At 39.1% G+C, this 21173-nt stretch overlaps 1 protein-coding gene and 1 long non-coding RNA gene across 3 annotated transcripts in view; one reads left to right on the plus strand and one right to left on the minus strand.

The window, feature by feature from the left end:
* LOC134295990 (uncharacterized) overlaps positions 1–16942 on the plus strand; it is a 72971-nt gene extending 56029 nt beyond the window's left edge. The window contains exon 3 of the long non-coding RNA XR_010002537.1: positions 15775–16942. This is a non-coding gene — a long non-coding RNA (uncharacterized LOC134295990). The remainder of the gene's footprint in view (positions 1–15774) is intronic.
* Positions 1–21173, minus strand: part of frmd4b (FERM domain containing 4B) — a 285193-nt gene that overhangs the window by 70170 nt on the left and 193850 nt on the right. For both annotated transcript variants that reach the window (XM_016991676.2, XM_008105390.3), the window contains 4 exons: positions 15882–15965; positions 13413–13478; positions 12137–12194; positions 7608–7694 (listed from right to left, as the gene is read on the minus strand). In XM_016991676.2, the coding sequence (XP_016847165.1) occupies positions 7608–7694; positions 12137–12194; positions 13413–13478; positions 15882–15965 (295 nt within the window). The remainder of the gene's footprint in view (positions 1–7607; positions 7695–12136; positions 12195–13412; positions 13479–15881; positions 15966–21173) is intronic.

Consider the following 21173-nt stretch of genomic DNA (forward strand, 5'->3'; position numbering starts at 1 on the left):
TAAGAGGCAAAGATATGAAGATAGGAAGATACGGAACAGACCAATGGAACGGCCCAGACTACGCCTATGGCTCATGTGATTTACTCTGTTGCTCAGAATCAAATGTTAATGGTTTTAATTGTATTTTAATGTTTTATTTTTAAATAGTTGTTTTTGTACTAAGTTTTGAAAGGCATTGAATTGTTGCCATGTTGTGAAGCTGCCTTGAGTCCCCTCCGGGGTTGAGAAAGGTGGGGTAAGTCATAGGGAAGAGGGAGCAAGCTTGTTTTCTGCTGCCCTGCAGACTAGGACACGGAACAATGGCTTCAAACTACAGGAAAGGAGATTCCACCTGAACATCAGGAAGAATTTCTTCACTGTGAGAGCTGTTCGACAGTGGAACTCTCTCCCCGGGGCCGTGGTGGAGGCTCCTTCCTTGGAGGCTTTTAAGCAGAGGCTGGATGGCCATCTGTCGGGGGTGCTTTGAATGCGATTTCCTGCTTCTTAGCAGGGGGTTGGACTAGATGGCCCATGTGGTCTCTTCCAACTCTACTATTCTATGATTCTATGATTCTAAACATACCGTAAATCAACCAATAAATAAATAAATAAATGTCAGTTTGATCCTGGATGTCAGTTTGCTCAGTAGAGGTTGTGGCTTTGCCTCAGTGTACCACCTTCTGAAACATCACTTGGGAATTGTAGTTTATAAAGGCAATTCTTCAGGCTCTAGCCTTCAGTGAGATAGGAATTTAGACATGTGATATACTCCTGCATTAGGTGACTGTAAGTTTAGTACACACTTTCCTTTAGGGCAGTGGTTCACAACCTGTGGGTCCCCAAGTGTTTTGGCCTACAACTCCCAGAAATCCCAGCCAGTTTACTAGCAGTTAGGTTTTCTGGGAGTTGAAGGCCAAAATATCTCTGGATCTACAGGTTGAGAACCAGTGCTTTTGGGGTTTTCCAGAAAAAGCAAAAAAAATAAAATAAAATTCATTGTCAGCAACTCTATGATTGGATTGTGGAAGAAGGCCCTACCAAAACCTTTTTGCTTTCTGTGGAGTAAAATTAAAGGTCTACCAAATCTCTCATAAGGACATAACTATTTATTGCAGATCAGTACTACATGTTCCTCCTTCCTGCCTTCTCTGAATTCCATGATTCACTCAAAGCAATTTGGACTTACAAGTCACAGGATCCCTGAGCCAGCTGCAGTCCAGAAGAGCGACCTTCCAAAATCCTGTCATTTCTAAAAGAACACTTTTCATTTTTTAGGCAAAATAAGAGTTTCAAGGCAAGCAGAGTCTGCCCTATGGGTCATGAGGTCACAGTCACCATTTTCAGGTCTGTACCACGTGCCTCCCTGCATGTCTGGATCTGTCGGAAGGGCTGAGCTACACATTTAGAGGTAATCCTAATGACAATTTAGAGCAGTGGTTCTCAACCCGGGGTGCCCAGATGTTTCTGGTCTACAACTCCCAGAAATCCCAGCCAGTTTACCAGCTGTTAGGATTTCTGGGAATTGAAGGTCAAAAACATCTGGGGACCCATAGGTTGAGAACCACTGATTTAGAGCAGGAGTAGGATGCACCATTTTAAAACTTTCTTGCATCTATGCCTGGGAAAAAGAAGAGCAAACTCATTCTCCTAGACATGGTAAAAACATTTCTGATAAAGGGAAAGAATTCAAATGAGTGATTTTTAGAAATTGCTCCAGTGCCCTGCTCTTAAGTAGGCCATTGAGATTTAGTGGTAAAAGCTTCTGTATATTTCTTGAGAAACTGTACTGGAGTAGCCAATGCTTAATACCCCTTGACTGGAAATGCTATTGTAGCCCTGGTTAAAACAATTGGAGTGGGCTAAGGAAACAAGTGCAATTGAGTGGAATAGCTGATTAGAAGAGAGGCTGTAAATCATCTATATATAAAAAAGAGTGATGGCATCACGGCAATTCACAAAACAACAAAAGTACAGGCCCCCCAACCTCAAAATTTGACAACACAACCCATCATCCACGCCTCAAGGTTGATACAACAAAAAGAAAAGAAAAATAAAGTCCTAATTAGAGGGAGAGCAATAATTTTTTTATCCAATTACTGCCAGTTTAGAGGGCTAATCTCTGCCCACTTGGTTGCCTAGCAACCAAGGGACAGCCAGGTTTCAGTTAGGGGACAGGTAGATTTAGGCCTCACTTAGACTTCTTCCACAGATTATCTAATTTGCACTGGATTATATGGCAGTGTAGACTCAAGGCCCTTCCACACAGCTATATAACCCATTTATAATCTTATCTGCTTTGCACTGGATTATCTTGACTCCGCACTACCATATAATCCACTTCAGTGTGCATTTTATACAGCTGTGAAGAAGGGGCCTCAGATAATCCAGTTCTGAGCAGATAATATAAGATTAGAAATATACAGTAGAGTCTCACTTATCCAACGTAAACAGGCCGGCAGGATAAGTGAATATGTTGGATAATAAGAAGGGATTCAGGAAAAGCCAATTAAACATCAAATTAGGTAATCGTTATACAAATTAAGCACCAAAACATCATATTATACAACAAATTTGACAGAAAAAGTAGTTCCATGCGCAGTAATGCTATGTAGTATTTACAGTGGAGTCTCACTTATCCAACACTCGCTTATCCAACGTTCTGGATTATCCAACGCATTTTTGTAGTCAATGCTTTCAATATATCGTGATATTTTGGTGCTAAATTCAGAAATACAGTAATTACTATATAGCATTACTGTGTACTGAACTACTTTTTCTGACAAATTTGTTGTCTAACATGATGTTTTGGTGCTTAATTTGTAAAATCATAACTTAATTTGATGTTTAATAGGGTTATCCTTAATTCCTCATTATCCAACATATTCGCTTATCCAACCTTCTGCCGGCCCGTTTATGTTGGATAAGTGAGACTCTACTGTACTGTATTTACAAATTTACCACTAAAATATCACAATGAATTTAAACACTGACTACAAAAACATTGATTATGAAAAGGCAGACTGCGTTGGATAATCCAGAACATTGTATAAGCGAATGTTGGATAAGTGAGATTCTTCTTTAATATGAAATAATTACTGGGATAGAATAATGCAGAACAATATAATCTCTAAAACCAGGACAGTAAATAAACAGGGAAATTCCACACAGGAAACAATCAGGGCCAGCTAACACCTCCCAACAAAGTATTCCCATCATCAAAGTCTGGCAAATCCTGTTTTCTGAGGGCCACAGACAGTAGAAGCACATAAAATATTGCAAACAACACCACTCTGAAAACAAGGGAATTCCAGACAGGAAACAATCAGGGCCAGCTAACATCTCCCAACAAAGTATTCCCATCATCAAAGTCTGGAAAATCCTCTGTTTTCTCAGGGCCACAGACAGTAGAAGCACATAAAATATCGCAAACAACACCACTCTGAAAACAAGGGAATTCCAGACAGGAAACAATCAGGGCCAGCTAACACCTCCCAACAAAAAATTCACTCAGGGAGGAAACAGCCAGGCTTTAAAGCTGCAAGGCCATTACATCCTAATCATTTTTCCTAATTGCAGCATTCATACTTGCCTCCAACAAACAAAAAAAACCAATTAGAAATATTGTATTTTCACAACCTTTAGGAAATAATATCCCCTGATGGCGCAGCGTGTTAAAACGCTGAGCTGCTGAACTTCTGGACTGAAAGGCCACAGGTTTGAATTGGGGGAGCGGAGAGAGCCCCCACTGTTAGCTCCAGCTTCTGCCAACCCAGAAGTTCGAAAACATGCAAATGTGAGTGCATCAATAGGTACTGCTCCGGCGGGAAGGTAACGCCGCTCCATGTAGTCATCCCACATGACCTTGGAGGAGTCTATGGACAACGCCAGCTCTTCGGCTTAGAAATGGAGATGAGCACCAACCTCCAGAGTAAGACACGACTGGACTTAATGTCTGGGGAAAACCTTTACCCTTGACCTTAACTACCACCAATTCCTCAATACTTTATTTCCCATACCACCATACTTCGCCACAGCAACGCGTGGCCGGGCACAGCTAGTATCAATAAAAAAGATATCACAGAACTTATTCCATTCTTCTGTCAGTGGTGATTTATGGTAGTATAGGAAGGGATGAAAGACGCAAGAGGCAAACCCACAGAATAGGATGATGTCCAGAATCAGTTGATAGCTTCCATAGCAGCAGGACAATGAATCTGTTCTGACTTCTAGTTGAAACTTCAGAAAATATATCCATGCGTCTGAATGTATTGGGAGAAACTGATCTCCTCTCTGCCCATTTCAAACACACACCTTTACCAAACATGTCTATTTTTTCACCTTGCAAACACTCTTAGTTTTAATTGCATTTGCTCACTTTTACAGTTTGTTGTGCATGACAAATACAGAACCACCCACTGTGTAAAGACGAAATCGCACTCTCCACTTCTCTTCTATGATGCCTTTCTTTAAAAGGTGTAACTGCTTTCAAAAGCTGTCTGGACTCATAATTCAAGAGCCCTCTTCCCTTCCTTTAGACTCTGGTTTCCCACACTTCCTTCTCTGCTTACATTGACTAGCTGTCTCAAAAACTCATGTTTGGGATGTAGTGGGGAAACAAACATCTGGCATTCATTGCACCAAAAATCCTGATGAGAGCATAAGAAGATATAAAATGGACCAAACCAAAGGACTGTCTAATCCAGGTCAACACAACCTGTGACCCTCCAGGTATTTGGTCTTCCAACTCCCAGAAGCCCTAGCCAACTTATCCAATCATCAGAAATTCTGGGAGTTGAAGTCTAAAACATCTGGAGGGTCACTGATTGTGCAGGTTAGGTCTAATTCAACTATCTTCAGTTGACACAGCCTAGTCTGTGGCCATGTTGAAGGATTCTGAGAGTTGTTGTCCACAGAAAGTAAATTTCAGAAGCTTTGTCAATTCTTTGGTATCACAAACCTGGCTCTATGGCAAAATAATATGCGTAATGGAAGCAAGGATCAGTTAATCCCTTTTCCTAACTTCGATTATATATCTAATACATTGAGATGTGATGTGTGGCATTCTTTCTACGTGAGGAACTTCCTACTCTTGAACATCTGGTCATCTCCGTACTCTGAAGGTCTGAAATGGATCTCACATTGAGACACCTGAAGATTCAAACTTTTTCTAAAATGTTGGCCAGATGTAGCAATATTTGTATACTTATTTGGATTGTATTCTTTATTTGGACTATATTTAGAGAAGCCCAAAGAAGCTAATACCCTTTAGCAAAATGTGCAAACATCAGAAAAATGCACACCAGCTGCTGACCCTGAATCACTCTGGAGGCAAAAAGAATAGCAGAATAACCAGCTTTCAGCTTAGATGAACATGCAAAGCATAAAGGTGTGGCTGGGAAGAAACAAGGTGCATTTACCCTACGGCATAGTTGCTACACGTGCTCCTTGTTTCATCCAGAAGAAAGTGAGCCCTTCAAAGGACTCCAGATCTTCTTCCAAATATTTATGGTTTGCTGAGGAATGAAATTGGAATGGCTTCTTTGCCCACTGCCACGTGCTCAAAAAAAGGGAAAACGACTGTTAAAGGAAAGTGCTGGGTAACATCATCTTGTTTGTAGGGCTCATTTTCTCCTGGCAATCAATTAAAGTGGCAAATAGGGTTTTGAGGTATTGCGTCCCAACTGAGAAGCGATAAGAGATTAAACACAACCCCACAACCTGTGTGCATGTTTCAATGTCATGTATCTGAATGAACACAAGGTTGCTTCCATTCCAGAACGAGTGCTTCAAACAGCCTCACACATAAAGAAATGTTAATGAGCAACTTTCTTCTAGTATTGTCACATAACCAAAATGATAGGTAAAGGTAAAGGTTTCCCTTGACGTTAAGTCCACTCGTGACCGACTCTGGGGGTTGGTGCTCATCTCCATTTCTAAGCCGAAGAATCATTTTCTAACCAAAATGATACTTGTTTGTAATAGCACAGTCAAAATACTTTTCATCGAGACGCTCCATCAAATCTGTCATACCTGGAGCAATTGTGATAAGAATGCTCTTTCTTGTGTCGCTTATATGAATCAACTGGTAACAATGCTAAGTCCATTTCAAACCCGGGTGGGAAAGTAGGCTGGGGGGGGGGGGGGGGCACGGTGGTACCTGTAGCCAGCAATGTTACTTCAGTACATGAGGCAGGAAAATACCCTATAAACAGTTTTCATTGCCCACTGCAATCAAAATATTAAAGTAGATTATTAGCATTCTGTGCTGAAGTGACAAGTATATTTTGCTGCCTGAAGCAATTGCCAGACTCTGCCTTATGGTAGGATCAGCCCTGCAGCTCACTGTTAAAGAGCTAAGAAGCAGGACAAGTATGGAGGAAAAGGAACCAAGGAAAGTCACAGGACAATCCTTAAGGACTGGAAATTTAAAGTAATAATTGCAGTACAACTTCCATATCCACAGGGGATATATTCCTGAACTTACCATTGAAATGGGAAACTGGATAGTAGTGAGTCCTATTGAAATGAATGACTTATCATAGAGTTGGTCTGGATGAAATGGAAAATTCCCAGAGGCACCTATGGTCTAGGATAGTGGTTCTCAACCTGGGGTCCCCAGATGTTTTTGGCATACAACTCCCAGAAATCCCAGCCAGTTTACCAGCTGTTAGGATTTCTGGGCTTTTTACATTAGCCCAGGTATATAGATATAAAAATCAAACATTTACTGATAACAAATCAGCAAGGCCTTCTAATCAATGAAGTACAGCTGAAGCATCTTCTGCAGAGTCCACTGTAATCACTGCGCATTGTTGCTAACATATCCAGGTAAATGTGTAAAAGAGACAAGGGATCAAAACCCACGGTTTCACAAGCAGTGGTCTAAGCAAACACTAGGAAGACCATTGTGTATCCAAAGTGACCCTACCAAAATGACCCCAGTGGTTACTTAATTCACTTCCTTTTGACTAAGAACTTGAGGCACAGCCTCTGAGGAAGATCACACATGACTACTTTGGGGATGTGACAGAATTGTATGAAAGACCTTTCAAACATTTTCCAATTTTCCTTCAGGACATATTATTTCACCGTGAAAAAGTGATCCCCTTCCCCTGCTTAAAGAAAATACTCTTTTAAATGTAGACATGGAAAAATGCTTAGGAGAAACAACCACAACAAACACACCCAGTGGAAAACAAAGTACGTACATGCTGAATTGCTTTAAGTTTGCTGATAATCCTGGGAGGATAATAAACAATATAAATGTTGTGCACGTGATTGTCAACCACAAGTCCAGCAAAAGAGAACTGTTCCTGCTCCACAACTCTCCTCTTAATGCACTTTAACAAATAGCCTAAACGCAAACCTTTCTAACTTCTTTTCCCGAATGAAATTTGAACAGATGTAATACATCTGAAAGAGCTTCCCAGGGGAAATGCCAGCAAAGGTTAGATACCGGCACCTGCAGTCATAAGGAGGAACATTCCTTCTCTAAGACACATATTTCATCCCTGTCAAAACAAAATTTCCTGAACTCAGTTGTTTCAAATGGCTGGAGAACAACAGCCAAATGTCTACTTTATTATGCTGGCCCCCACATAATCCACTACATATACATGCAGACTTACTTTTCTGGGCTTGACTTTATCTTGTAAATCGTACTGGCCAATTCCTTTATAACTGATTCCAAGCCACCAAGGGATTCCTTGTTTATCCTGTAGCACAAAAGAATACAAATAGAGAGGCCCAAGTCAGAGTCAAGAACTGCTGAGCTGATCGAACATCTAACTACTGTGTTCTGCAAGAAGTATCTGAAGGTTAGGCAGCTCTTTGTTAGCACACCTACAGTCACCCGAGCAAATTATTATTGTTAAAAGTGGTCCGCCATTCCTTTCCCAGTTGGAATATGCTGTGCAAACAGACAGAAAGCACCAGGGAAGAGAAACTGCGTTCTTTGAAACAGAGGCAACAGGCGGGGCAAGAGTGTAGGAAAATCCATGGGCAGTAAAACATCAACAGCAAGAGAGATTTGAAAAGGTATGTGTCTAAAGTACAGCTGCACTGGACCACATGTGAAAGGAAGGAGTAGGCTATGTACACAGGCAACACAAACCTATAGATATTTATTCTGGACTACATCCCATTCCACTTAAGATTGGAACATTTCATGCATACATTACTTTACATGCAAAACAACGAGAAAGGAAGTAGGTAAAATAGTTCTTGCTGTTCTAATGTCTTTGCTCAGTGAAACTGAAAGCTTTCGTTTTCATAGAACTTCAGGCAATATGATAACATGTAGCACTTCATAGCAAATAAGTTCTTTCACCAATCCTTACAACTTCCTTGTTACTTAAGTTATGACTAGTACTGACCTCTTGTTTCAGATGAATGACTAAAATTCTGAAACTGTGACTGGCCTGAAAGTATCTAAAAAAAATCATGGCACCTGATAGATCCCAAATTCTGAGAAGCTTTCAAAGATGCTGAACTGGGTTTTAGTTTAAAATTTAAAGCTGTAATCTAAGGTGTTTGTTCTGTTTTGGACCTAAGGTTTAGAAACTTGGATCAAGTTTAGGTTACAACCATGAGCAGATTTACTGCCCTAGTGACATGGGAAGCAGAAACCTCCCAGTATGGCAGAAGTTCACAGTAGCCACAGCAACCTTAAGTAGTGTCAAAGATTCCTGTAGATCTTCAACCTCATCCACTGCCCTTCTGCCGACACACACACACCAGTTGGGTGTATGAATGTGAGGGCAGGGGAGGGAAAGATGTTTCCTATTCCTCAGTAGAGCATTATCAGGTTTTTGTTTGTTTTCTTTCCAGTCTTCCTAAACCAGTGTCGTGCTAGTAAAAGAAAATAGTAGTAGTAAGAGTAGCCTGCCCCCAGGATATCCTATTTGGGGTTTTTACATTTGCTACCACCAGCAATAGGTTTCCCTCCATACAAACATCGGTGGAGTTTTAATCCACTGAAAGATAATAACAGAAGAGAACCTGTGTTATATCCTATTTTTTTCTGATATTAAACATTTGAAATTAGGATGAAGGTTCATTTACCATTAGTTTTGTGTTGTGACGTTTGTCTCCTTCCATAACATGTTAACATATCTCTACAATCTATAACTTAGTTGTGTTGGATCTTGTAGCAAGAAGTTCATAGCATAAGCTTTCATAGACTTAATCTACTTCATCAGGTAACATGGATTTCACAGATATTTTGGTAAATAAGAGACCTGTTGAGTAATTCTATAACAGGCATGGGCAAATTTCATCCCTCCAGGTGTTTTGGACTTCAATTCCTAACAGCCAGAAGTTTGCACATGCCTGTTCTATAAGCTTAGTTTACACCAATTGTGTCCAACCTGTGACCCTCCAGGTGTTTTGGACTTCAGCTCCCAGAATTCCTTGCCATTGACCAAGCTGCTCAGGGTTTTTGGGAGTTGCTGTCCCAGACACCTGGAAGACCAAAGGTTGGGCATCACTGGTTTGCATGAAGAGGGGATTGACTCAATTATCTGCACTTCATGAGATATCTGAAAAGAGGCATCTCTGCACATCCATTTTTTGTGTGAGCCATCCATATCAAATGTAGGACCTGAATGTCCCATTATCTTCACCATGCAAGTACTACAACTATATTAAAAATATTGCCAGACATATCAGGGACATGTTTTCAATGAATCAAAAGGAGTTCAAACGGTGTAACAATTCAGCAACTGACACTGTATCTATGCAATATATATATATATATATATATATATATATATATATATATATTCATATGTGCCCAAAAGTCAGCATGGTATAGTGATCTGAGCATTGACCAAGGCTGTAATCCAACTGGTTGATCTTGGGCAAACAGCATTCTCTCAGCCTCAGAGGAAGGCAAAGGCAAATTTTATCAAGACAAACTCATGATAGGTTTGTCTTGCAGCCACCATAAGTCAGAGATTACTTTAAGGCACACAACAGCAATAATGTACTTTATGTGTCATCTAAACATTCCAATTCAGGGAAATAAGAACAGCTTGAAACAGTTTTTAAAAACATTTCACCTTCCACTTTTGCCACTAACTCAGCTGTGTTAATAATGAATAAGGCTTTCAATTTGTTTCTGGTCTTAGCTTAGATACTAGTGATGATCTTCAAAGCCCTAAAGGGCCTGGAACCTTAATGTTTGTTGAAATAATCTCTCCCTATATGGATCTGACTGAGAATTCAGATCTTTCAAGGGAACTCTTCTTCCAACAGTGGCTTTGACAATCCATTTGTTGTGGCTTGATTAGAACCAACATTGGTTTCTTTTAGGTACAAGGTCAAGATGTAGCTTTTTATTATACAGTTTGGGGCTTAATTTATTTGTTACAGTTCAGTTCAGTTACAGCATTAGAATTACAACATTACAACATGTAATTACAAATTACAGCATTACAAAATTTGAATCCTAAATAATATCCTAAACTTATGGTTTAGCGATAACAGATGTCTCCAATCTATACAAGTTGAGTAACTGTCTTTGTATCATAGGACTAGTTAAAGTTCTAGATTAATCCCCTGAGTGCTTGTTATTACTCTTCCATCGTTATAAGTTGCTCATAAAGCACTTTGGCTTTTGGCTGCTGCGAAAAAGAATTTAGCCACCCGATCTGTCACCCTTCTACATATCTAAATAGTTTAGTGTGTTTTTACTTTGTATAAATCATGTATTGATTTTCATTAGTAGTTGTTTATATTGTTTTATCTACTTACTGCCTTGAAATCTCATAATAATAGGATAGAAATATTTGAACAAATAAATGTTGAAACATGCTACAAAATCATTTTAGACACACCTCTCTTTTCATCATTTATTTACTGAGACTATCGTGTGACTGCATACTACTGCTTCTCCAGAGACCAAACTAATGCAGTTCACAAACTAACAAGGTTTCTGGTTAAAATGATTCTTCCCTCTTTCAAGTCAGGTTAGCCTGTAATGGGGCATGGTAAGTGACCATATTCACCATGTCCGCAACATCTTCTGTTTTTAAATACTCAATGACTCAGAAGCAGCATTTATAATTGAAACTCTTAATTGGCATATACTAATTCATTATTAAAGCACTGTGAGACTCTTTCATGTGTGCCTTCGTAACAGGTTGCATGAGGACACAAAGAGAGTCCAAGGAACCATCTAAACATGACCACATCCTCTAACTTCTTTTAGAATAATATAATAAGGTTCTAAATATGCAGGGCTGTCATTTCCAGCATGCATTACTATCTACAGTCTAGTATTCTTTTTTCAATCCCATAAATATAAAATAATGAGGTTTCTCATCAGGGGCAGCTTGGTGGTGGAAGTCCCTCCCCAGAAAAAATTCATCTGTTGCCTACATTTCCATCTTTCAAGCAACACAGATATTTATATTCTCCCAATCATTTCAAACCAATTTTATCTATATCTATTTTTACTTTTTATATTTGAAGGGAAATTATTGTTTCTACAAAGTATTTTGGTTTTAATTTTGTGTTTTGTAGTGTTTTACTTATTGTTGTTGTGTACTTTAAAGTCATTTCTGACTTCTTGCAACCCTATCATGCGGTTTTCTTTTGGAGGTTGAGAGTGTATGATCCACCCAAGATCACCCAATGGGTTTCAATAGCTGAATGAGGAATCACACTTTGCTCTCCAAAGTTGTAGAGACCATCCACACTGCAGAATTATAGTAACCTGACACTATTTTAATTACCATGGCTCAATACTATAAAATCTTGGGATTTGTAGCTTGTTCTATTACCAGAGCTCTGTGACAGAGAGGGTAAATATCTCACAAAACTACAAATCTCTGAATTCCATAGCATTGAGCCAGTTAATGTGATATCAAACTGTTATAGTTTTATGGTATGGACACAATCATAGTCCTATGCTGAAAGCATTATACCATGCTGACTCACTATTTCAATTAGATCATTATATTTTATTGTGAACCTCACCGTAATTTAGCTGGATGGCAAACAACATATACATAACTACCTAGAAAACCGTAATCAGTACTCTCTGCTAACAGTGCTTATGCAAGAATCTCTTGTTTCCAGATGAACCTCTCTTTCTGAACTTCCTCTATTTGCAATAAGCATGATATTTAGGTTTGTTTTCAGAACCACTAACCTTTACTCCATAATAATGGACTCCGTAAGTAGGCAGAGCTTCAATCACTTTCATGTACCTACATAAGGAGAATCACAAGTGGATCAGTTGCTCTGGACAATCTTCTAAAAATAAATATTTTCTAGCTGATGATTTTAGAATGATAGCTACTTTTGTTTTACACAATAGCAGTTTTAAAAAATGCTCCTTATTGTTTGCAACAGATCATTTAACACCAATGATTTAAGAAATCAGTTATAAAGCAACATGCTACACCACCAAAATTTCCCAAGTGTTCAGCAAAATGCAATCAATGTTTTCTCATTTTTGAGGAGGGAAAGATCTCCAGTTCTTATTGTTGTGGGGAAGTTTGCCAGGTGCTCAGTCTGTTCTTCTTGGCTGTAGAACAGCTGAACTCCATTACAAACTTGGCTCCAGTTCTAGCAGCTGAACTCCACAATATAAGTCTGAACTATTTTCCAAATTTAGTTCTGAGTAGTGCACTTCCACTGTAAATGTAGATGACCTACTTTTATGCCTATGTGACAGAAATCTGAATAAGAAAACACACACAAACTTCAAAAAGATATATCCAGGAAATGAGATCTGATCGGCAAAGTACCCATTGATAGGATTTGTCAGTTGTTTACACAGCTTCTGCTGTCAGATCAATTCCTGGTTCTGCTCCAGGTTATGAAATGCATTTATCGGCTGACAAAGAAACCAAACGCCTTTGGATAAAGGGTAGTGCGGGTGTGGATGGAAGAAACCGTCTGAACGTACTGCAGGGCTCTAAAAGATCCAGAACAGATCTTATTTGTCATTTTGAGCTATTGGAAAAGTTTCTCCTTTCATTATACTATCACTGGCCACCAACCACTAATAACTAAGTAATCAGGCTGTGTTTCAACACTCAGGTAGGTAAAGATAAAAGTTTTCCCCTGACATTAAGTCCAGTCATGTCTGACTCTGGGGGTTGGTGCTCATCTCCATTTCTAAGCCGAAGAGCCGGCGTTGTCCGTAGACACCTCCAAGGTTATGTGGCTGGGATGTGGCTGCATGGAGCACCGTTACCTTCCTGCTGGAGCAGTAGCTATTGATCTACTCACATTTGCATGTTTTCGAACTGCTAGGTTGACAGAAGCTGGGGCTAACAGTGGGTGCTCACTCCACTCCCCGGATTTAATACGCTGCGCCACTGGAGGCCCAGTACTCAAGGTATTATCAAACCTCAAGGAATTAACAAACCCTCTATTACAGCCCAGCTTTCCCTCCAAAACCCAAGTGAGACACTTACTCAACAATTGCTTGTCCTCTGCTCAGACCCTTATTTTTGATATACAGTTCAATGACTCTGTCTTCACTGTGGATGGAAGAAACAGAATGGTCCATTAGGATGAAAAGGACTGTTTTGTAAAAAAAAGAACAGCTAATGATTTTTTAATATACACAAAAGTCGCTTCACACTCTTTCTCTGCAAAGGAAATGCATTGCAAATTCAAGAAATGAATTGTGGAGCTTGTATCCAAAAAGGTACCAAATCCATCTGAATAAATTTTACAAAATTTTACAAAAAAGTACTGAGGATATGCATTCTTTTGCTATAAAATGCAGTTTTCCAGGACTGTGCCAAAATAATTTGATACATTTTGATAGCTTTGATCTGTACATAATATGCTGCTCCTAGCCAACAATATGCTGGCATATATCAATCATTTTTCAATTTGGGAAATGTAGTACCTTTTGAGAACAAACTCCACAATTATGCCCAGAGCTCAGAAATGTTTCTTTTTTGGGACTACAACTTGCCGACTTTCGAAGCCAGGAAGAGTACTTACCATGCTAGATGAATGATTCTGGGAAATATAGTGTTCAAAGTAACTTTCCAAGCAGAGATTCTGCAATTCATTAGACTGAACAGTACTATTGGTCAGTTCTCTTGACAAAGCATGCTGGGCTCTGGTCTGTAATTAAGCCTGCAATATTGCGCAAGCTTTGTGGGAAGCTTGTAGAAAAATGAATTTTTACAAAAGCAGGTGGAGCTTTGTCAGCAGGTGTATCCTTGCTGCCATCCCTGTCAGACAGAACTGTTTCTAGAGAACTTGGAGCTAAAAATGAGCAGTGACATGAATTGGGGTAGTTGTACCACACTTGTCAGAAAACCTATGCTGAATGATAAGTTTCCTCAGTCTACTGTCCTTCAAATATGAATCACAATAATTATTACAGGCTTTGACTGTGTCCATAATCCACAAGTTAGACAGGGCTGTTATATAACAAATCTATACAAAAAGATACATACACTTTATTCCATTTTTAGAACTAGGTCATATAACTAGCAAAGGTAATTTTTCTATTCCTATTTTCCTATATCGGGTCACTAAGTACATAGCAATAATGATAAAGTCACACTGACCTATGTGGAATTGCTATTATTGCCCTTTGTCTCAGGCAGCACAAAATTTTAGATCAGCCCAGGGTGTCAACATTATACAAACAGATGTGTAAGAATGGCCGTGGATTTTACCTGCAGCTTAGTGCTTTATTTCAGCTAAAAATTCAAGATGAAAAGTTCCTTAAGAAAGACTGAGAATAGCAAGTTACATGCAACATTGCAGTAAACTAATAGCATTTATTCAGTCACAGAAAACTTCTCTTTTCAAATTAAACCCCTCATTTATTGGCATACTACCTAGAGCATTGGTTTTTCAACCTTTGGGTCCCCAGATGTTTTGGCCTTCAACCCCCCAGAAATCCAAACAGCTGGTAAACTGGCTGGGATTTCTGGGAGTTGTAGGCCAAAGTACTTGGGGACCCACAGGTTGAGAACCACTGACCTACAGGATCCTCGGAGTTGTAGTCCAAGAAGGATCATAGAGCAATGGATTCAAATTTCAAAAGGGGGGAAGCTTCCGCCTAAACATTAGAGATAACGTCCTCATAAGAGGAGCTATTCAGCAGTGGAATATGCTGCTTTGGAGGATGATGGACTTTCCTTCTGTGGATAGCCATCTGCTGGGGAATGCTTTGGTTATGCATTCCTGCTTGTCAAAAGGGAGTTGGACTGGATGGCCCTTGGGTCTCTTCCAACTCTATGAGCCTATGATTCCAAGGAAACTTTCCTAAGGTCTTCCACAGCTAGATATCCAGGTTACCACAGTTGCACTTTTTACTAAAGAATCATCTTTGACTTCTCCACAATCTTTTGTCTTTACTTAACCAGCAGTAGAGCTGGAAAAATAACTGGTTACAAGCTACTGAGTTCACCCAGGAGTGTGTTTGTGTATAGAGTTGCATCCTGTTCACATGCTTAGCAATTGTTTTCTTAAACATATAAATTTATCTTTAAATCCTGGATCCGAATTCAAATATGCTTGCAGCCTTCTAAACTTTTTTGACAGTGTTTACTTCCAGAGTTTGGATTAACCACAATCTATACTGTTTATTCAACTGCTTTCTAAATAGCTACCATCTAAAAGGAAAGTTCAACAGTCTCATAAAAGTATTTACATGTGTGTTAGATGGGTGTGGGAACCGGTGTGGTGGATTCTGTCCAATGCTTGATGGGCTAGAAAAACCAAGGCTCCAACTCGGGCTCAGCTTCAAGGTCACTGAATGACTTTGGTGACACTTATTTGACTTTTCCTATTTCTCTGCAGGGCTGTGGTGTTGATAATGTGAGCAGGAAAAAGGAACTGTGAACACGGGACTGAAGAAAAGGAAGGCTACAAACAGAACCAACAAGCAAATTAAATAAATGTCTTACCAGTATGCAAGAGAAGGGTGCTCCTGAAGAGTCTTAGTTGGGAAGGCAGGCAAGCTCTTTAGATCTTTCCTTGCAGTTTCATCACTAAAAAGTTAAGAAAAAGAAGAAAACAGCTTGAATGTGATGAGAGTATTACTAGTGTAGAATCACAAAAGCAACCATTGGTTTCTTATGGCAAAGGAGGCTGTGCTTTAGCTACTTAAAAGCAAGTTCATTCATAGTGTACCGCAGGCTGTCATAGCAACGTAACCCTATAGGCCTTCTTGCATGTCAACTATGAACAAAAGGGTTGCACTTACATTACTATTCTGATTAGGAGCACAGTGCTATTGAGAAATTCCCGTGACTGGGGGAAAAAGAGCATTCACTTGCTCCTAGTCATCACTATTGAATACTGTCCCCCTAACAGACACATTTGGTTATAAATGAATGATAAAACCATACTTTTAAACCTGAAAATGGATACTGAAATTTCTAAAGCAAACATTTATATTTTAAAAACTATTTTGATAAAAAAATAAGAGAAATAAAAGAGAAAAATAGGTGGTTGTCATTTTTAGTAGGGTGTTTCAAAGGAGGAGGTTTTTAATTGCTTTAATTAAAAAATAGGGCAGAAATCTACCTAATTATTTTGGTTGTTGTAAAAAAGGAGGAATTATTATTTATTTTATTTCCTTCCCACTTTAACTCTCTTTAAAAAAACAAAGCAGCTCACAATAAAATCAAAATAATTCTTTTCTGAATTCCAAAATCATCCAAAATGGTTCGTTCAAGTAGCTGAGAGAGTGAGATCTTTGCTTTCTGGTGGTACACACATTTTCTTCCATGTACAAAGTTGTTTAAAATAGAATGCATAAAATAAGATTAGGGTATGTGTATGTGTCTAAGGATTATATGAAACATAAACAAATTTCATGTTTAAACATGGATTTATTTATCCATGATTTATTTATTTTTATCTATCTATCTATCTATCTATCTATCTATCTATCTATCTATCTATCTATCTATCACCACAGGTATTCCAAACTAATAATAATAAATATCCAAAATCCTTCTAATCCAAGGCATTTTGATTAAGGGATATTCAATGTGTACACGCTTAATCTGGCTCATCTGTTTCTGCAGGATTTCTGCACACTTCATCAGAAAGCAGCAAGCACTGACATGACTTTTGTGACTAAAGGTTCACTAGGCTGTCAGTCATGAACAGTTTTCTAGCAGAGCAAGCTGGTTTTGTGTTACACAAGGTTTCCAAATTCTTGTTCAGATCTAGGTTGCAGAGTTCACTACACCCTTAACTAATTTAGCACAGGGAAAAGCACAGGCACCCTTCTCTCAATCTCTGTGCAGAATATTTCTAAAGGCATGTATCTTGCCAGTAAAATATGAAGGATAAGAAGAACGAATGAATCATTTCCCTGCAGCACAATAGCATCACATTAAGGAGACATTTCCAAACATTTCTATGGTTAGAAACTTCTCCTTTTGGCGAGGTAGGAGAATCTTCTTGTTGTGTTCACTTTTGACTTGTGGAGACCATAAGACCATATCACTGGGTTTACTTGGTGGCTCCTATAGTTGTACTGAACTTGTAATCAGAAATATCAAGACTCTCCAGATTGGAGAAGGCTTCTCTTCTTAGTTATTGTGTGGTTTAGTGACTAGAAGGTACATATTATTAACAACACAATTTATGAACCAAGTCATTACAGTATTTCAATATTTCTGAAATGGGATGGAGGAGGTAATCCACAAATAGCGTATGTGGTTGTGTGGAGGTTCTTGTTATAAACACATACTTTAGGTATTTCCAAACCCTTCTAACACACACACACACACACACACAGTGTGCTTTATGAGTGAGCAAAATGTGCCCTTCCAGTCATAGTCTTCTACAATGAACATTCCAATAAGTAATCCAAGAAGGATTCTGTTTCATTAGGTGGATCTCTACAGAATCCAGGCTGCAACCTGCTGCAGGCATAGAACGTGCCCTCCTTAGACAATTGTCTGGAGGGCAAATACCTGGTGAGGACTTAAGTAAAAAAGCAGATCTTCAAGGGATTTTCCTAGAACTGGTAGAGTGGGATTTTTTTTTTTTTGCTGACTTAAAATAAGCCCATCTTTCAGAGTCTTACATTTTTAAATCACTTGGAAACTAAATCAAGAGATGACACAAAGTTTTTTAGATGTTCACACATGCTCATGCTTGTCACCTGATGACTATATAGCACCATACAGTGTTGTATATTTGTGAGTAGTCCACTGTGGCTCTAAGATGACAGACAAAGATTGCAATTCTGTTGCACTACTTGGTTGCATTTTCATTAGGGACAAATCACATAAAAGTAATGTAAAAGTCAATTTGCCAAAGTCAAGCATGGTGTCATAAAATATTTTTTAATGTCATACCATTGTGGCTGCAGTTTTTTCCCCCTGCTCGCACAGTTATACTGACATATTGAAACACAATTACAATTGTTCCTCCACATTTGTGGTTTTGATTCTTGCAGATATGATTATTCAGATTTGATTACAATAGGTTATCTCAGAATTTCTTGGTCCCCCCAGTGTGATTCAGTGATCAACTTCCACCAGTCCTGCTGGATGACCTAGAGATTTCTAGAGAGAACACATTTCAACTGCCAATGCAATTCTATGGCCAGCTTCCAATTGAGTCCTGCTGGAAATTGCTAGAGAAATCCCAGTCCACTTTAATGGTGCCAGCAATATCCTATGGAATCCTGGAACTTTTAATTTAGGGAGGGATGCTTAGTGTTTTCAGCCCAATAGCTCTAACATCTCACCAAATCCCAAGATTCAATAGGAATTGTCATGGCAATAAAAGTGGAATCATAACACAACAACCCTTTGGTGCGAAAAGGCCATAGGAAATCAATCCAGAACTTCACATTGCCTTATATAATCTCACAACCTAAAACATTCCAATGGATTCTATGTTAATACTCCATTATATAGTAATCAAGTGATATTTATCAAATCAAGTCACACCATGTCTTCCCCAGCCTGGTATCTCGAGGTATTTCTAACTTTTCAACTCCCACGAAGCCAAACCAGGATGGCCAATGGTCAGGAACCTTGGAGATTGTAGTCCAAAGTCTCTGTTCTATGCTTGGTGGGAGTATGTGGCTTTCTTTAAAATCCAGGGAAAGAGATGAACCTACTTTCATGCTATGAGCAGACCTTGAATCAAGGATAAAGACACTGAAACAAAGCCTTATGCCTCTAATCTTGACTTTAAACCAGCTCACAATGTGTGTCACATATAAATGGCAGCTTCTTAACCTACTTCAGAAGTCTTCATTAAAGATAAAGGTGCAAACAGGCATTAAGGGGTTTTCACTTAGGAAAGATATTCAGGACTAAGGATTATAGGCTGGTTAGACTAGAAGAAAACCCGAGGATCTACTAGGTTTCAACCCAGAGTCCTTAATGCAGGATCAACCTTCACTTAAACTATCATGACCTAGATTACATGAAGTATGTCAGTGAACAAAGAGCATGTCTAGGTGTCTGCAAGCAAAGAATAGTGTGCCAATAAAATAATCCAAATGGATCATTAAATGAAGGCAATGATAAACTGCAGGTGACAGTTTAAACAAATTTCTTGTTCACTAAATAATAGCAACTGGAAGGAAAGATTTTTCCATCCTCTAATTCTGTATTTCTTCAATCTCAAGACATACTTTTTGCCATATAAACATTTCTAAAAATGGGGTGTGTCTCAGAATCATGGGTGCTTTTTTCCAGATATAAATAAAGCCCCCTTTTCTGTTGGTGGTACTGAAATTTATTTTATTCCCTGCATTTTTCTTGGAGCTGCCGTGCAGTGAAGATCATATCCACTGTTCCTCTGGAGGGGTAGAAGCCATTCTGGGATTCTGGGAGAATGTCTTCTGAGATAGTAGAAGACGGTTTGCAAAGATTCTTGTGAGGATTTTCCTAGTGGAGGTTAGAAGGGAGATACCTCAATAATTTCCACAATCTATTATTCCCCCCCCCCTTTTTTTTTTTTTTTTTTGAAAAGGGTGGTGATGGTGGCATCCTTAAAGTCTGCTGTGATTTTCTGTTGCCCACACTTTTTCAATGAGCTGGTGGAGTTGTTGTGTCAGCTCAGGTCCACCCTCTTTAAAGATTTCAGCAGGGATCCCATTTGGTCAGCTGGCTTTTTTTATGACTAATGGCTTTGCTGAGTTCCTCCAAACTAGGTGGACAGGGAAAAAGATTTAAAGATGGGCTTAAAGCTATCCTTAAAAACTGTGGCATAGACACCAAGAACTGGGAAGCCCTGGTCCTTGAGCATTGTAACTGGAGGTCAACTGTTACCAACAGTGCTGTGGAATTCAAAGAGGCATGAATGGAGGATGAAAGGGAGAAATGTGTCAAGAGGACGACGACCAAGCCAACCCTGACTGGGACCATTTTCCATCTGGAAACCAGTATCCTTACTGCGAAAGAACATGCAGATCTATTCTAGATCTCTATAGTCACCTACGTTCCCACCACCAAGACCCTACACTTGGAAAGCAACCATACTAGCTCTGTAACCTTTCCTTATTTCAGCTCCCATTGTTGAATTCAGAAGATTATCTGCAACTCAGAAAGTCACTCAAAACCCAGTTTGCGGAAACTGCAACCATAAAGGATGTCCATTATTTGAAGGACCTAATTTCACTGAGCTGGATTCATATTGGGTATGTAACAAACAGGCTGGTGGATACAAATGTACTTGTTTCCTCCTCACTGTGGGAGTGAAAATGTGAGATGGGCCCAGGGAATTGTTCATTATTGACAATAGACATTGGTTCAGTAGATTGCTCCCTTAGGATAGACAGATAGAGTTGAGTGTCATCAGCATACTGGTGAAACCACACTCCAATGCTCTGGAGAGTTTCATGTAGATATTAAAAAGGATGGGTAGGTCAGTGGAGGGACTTCGGCTCGTTCTTTTTTGGGCTTTATCATAGCTGGTATCAATTCGCATTTTCCCTCTTGATTCTTACCATGAAATTGATTTTACTACATTTAACTTGTGCTTAAATGTTTGTCAAAAGCCTTTGGAAATCACTGAGGCCAGAAAGACATTATATACAGTATAGTCTTGCTTGTCTAACGTTCTGGATTATCCAATGCAGTCTGTGTTCCGCCTGGATCAAAAGCTGTTTCTCTAGGCAGCAAGGACTGAACTTTTTACAGATTTAACTTCCAACAATGTTGTTACTTTAAATTCATTTCATGCAATTCTATCTTTATTTGTAGTTAATTTTT

Source organism: Anolis carolinensis, chromosome 2, assembly GCF_035594765.1.
Source record: "Anolis carolinensis isolate JA03-04 chromosome 2, rAnoCar3.1.pri, whole genome shotgun sequence".
Classification (NCBI taxonomy): Eukaryota; Metazoa; Chordata; class Lepidosauria; order Squamata; family Dactyloidae; genus Anolis; species Anolis carolinensis.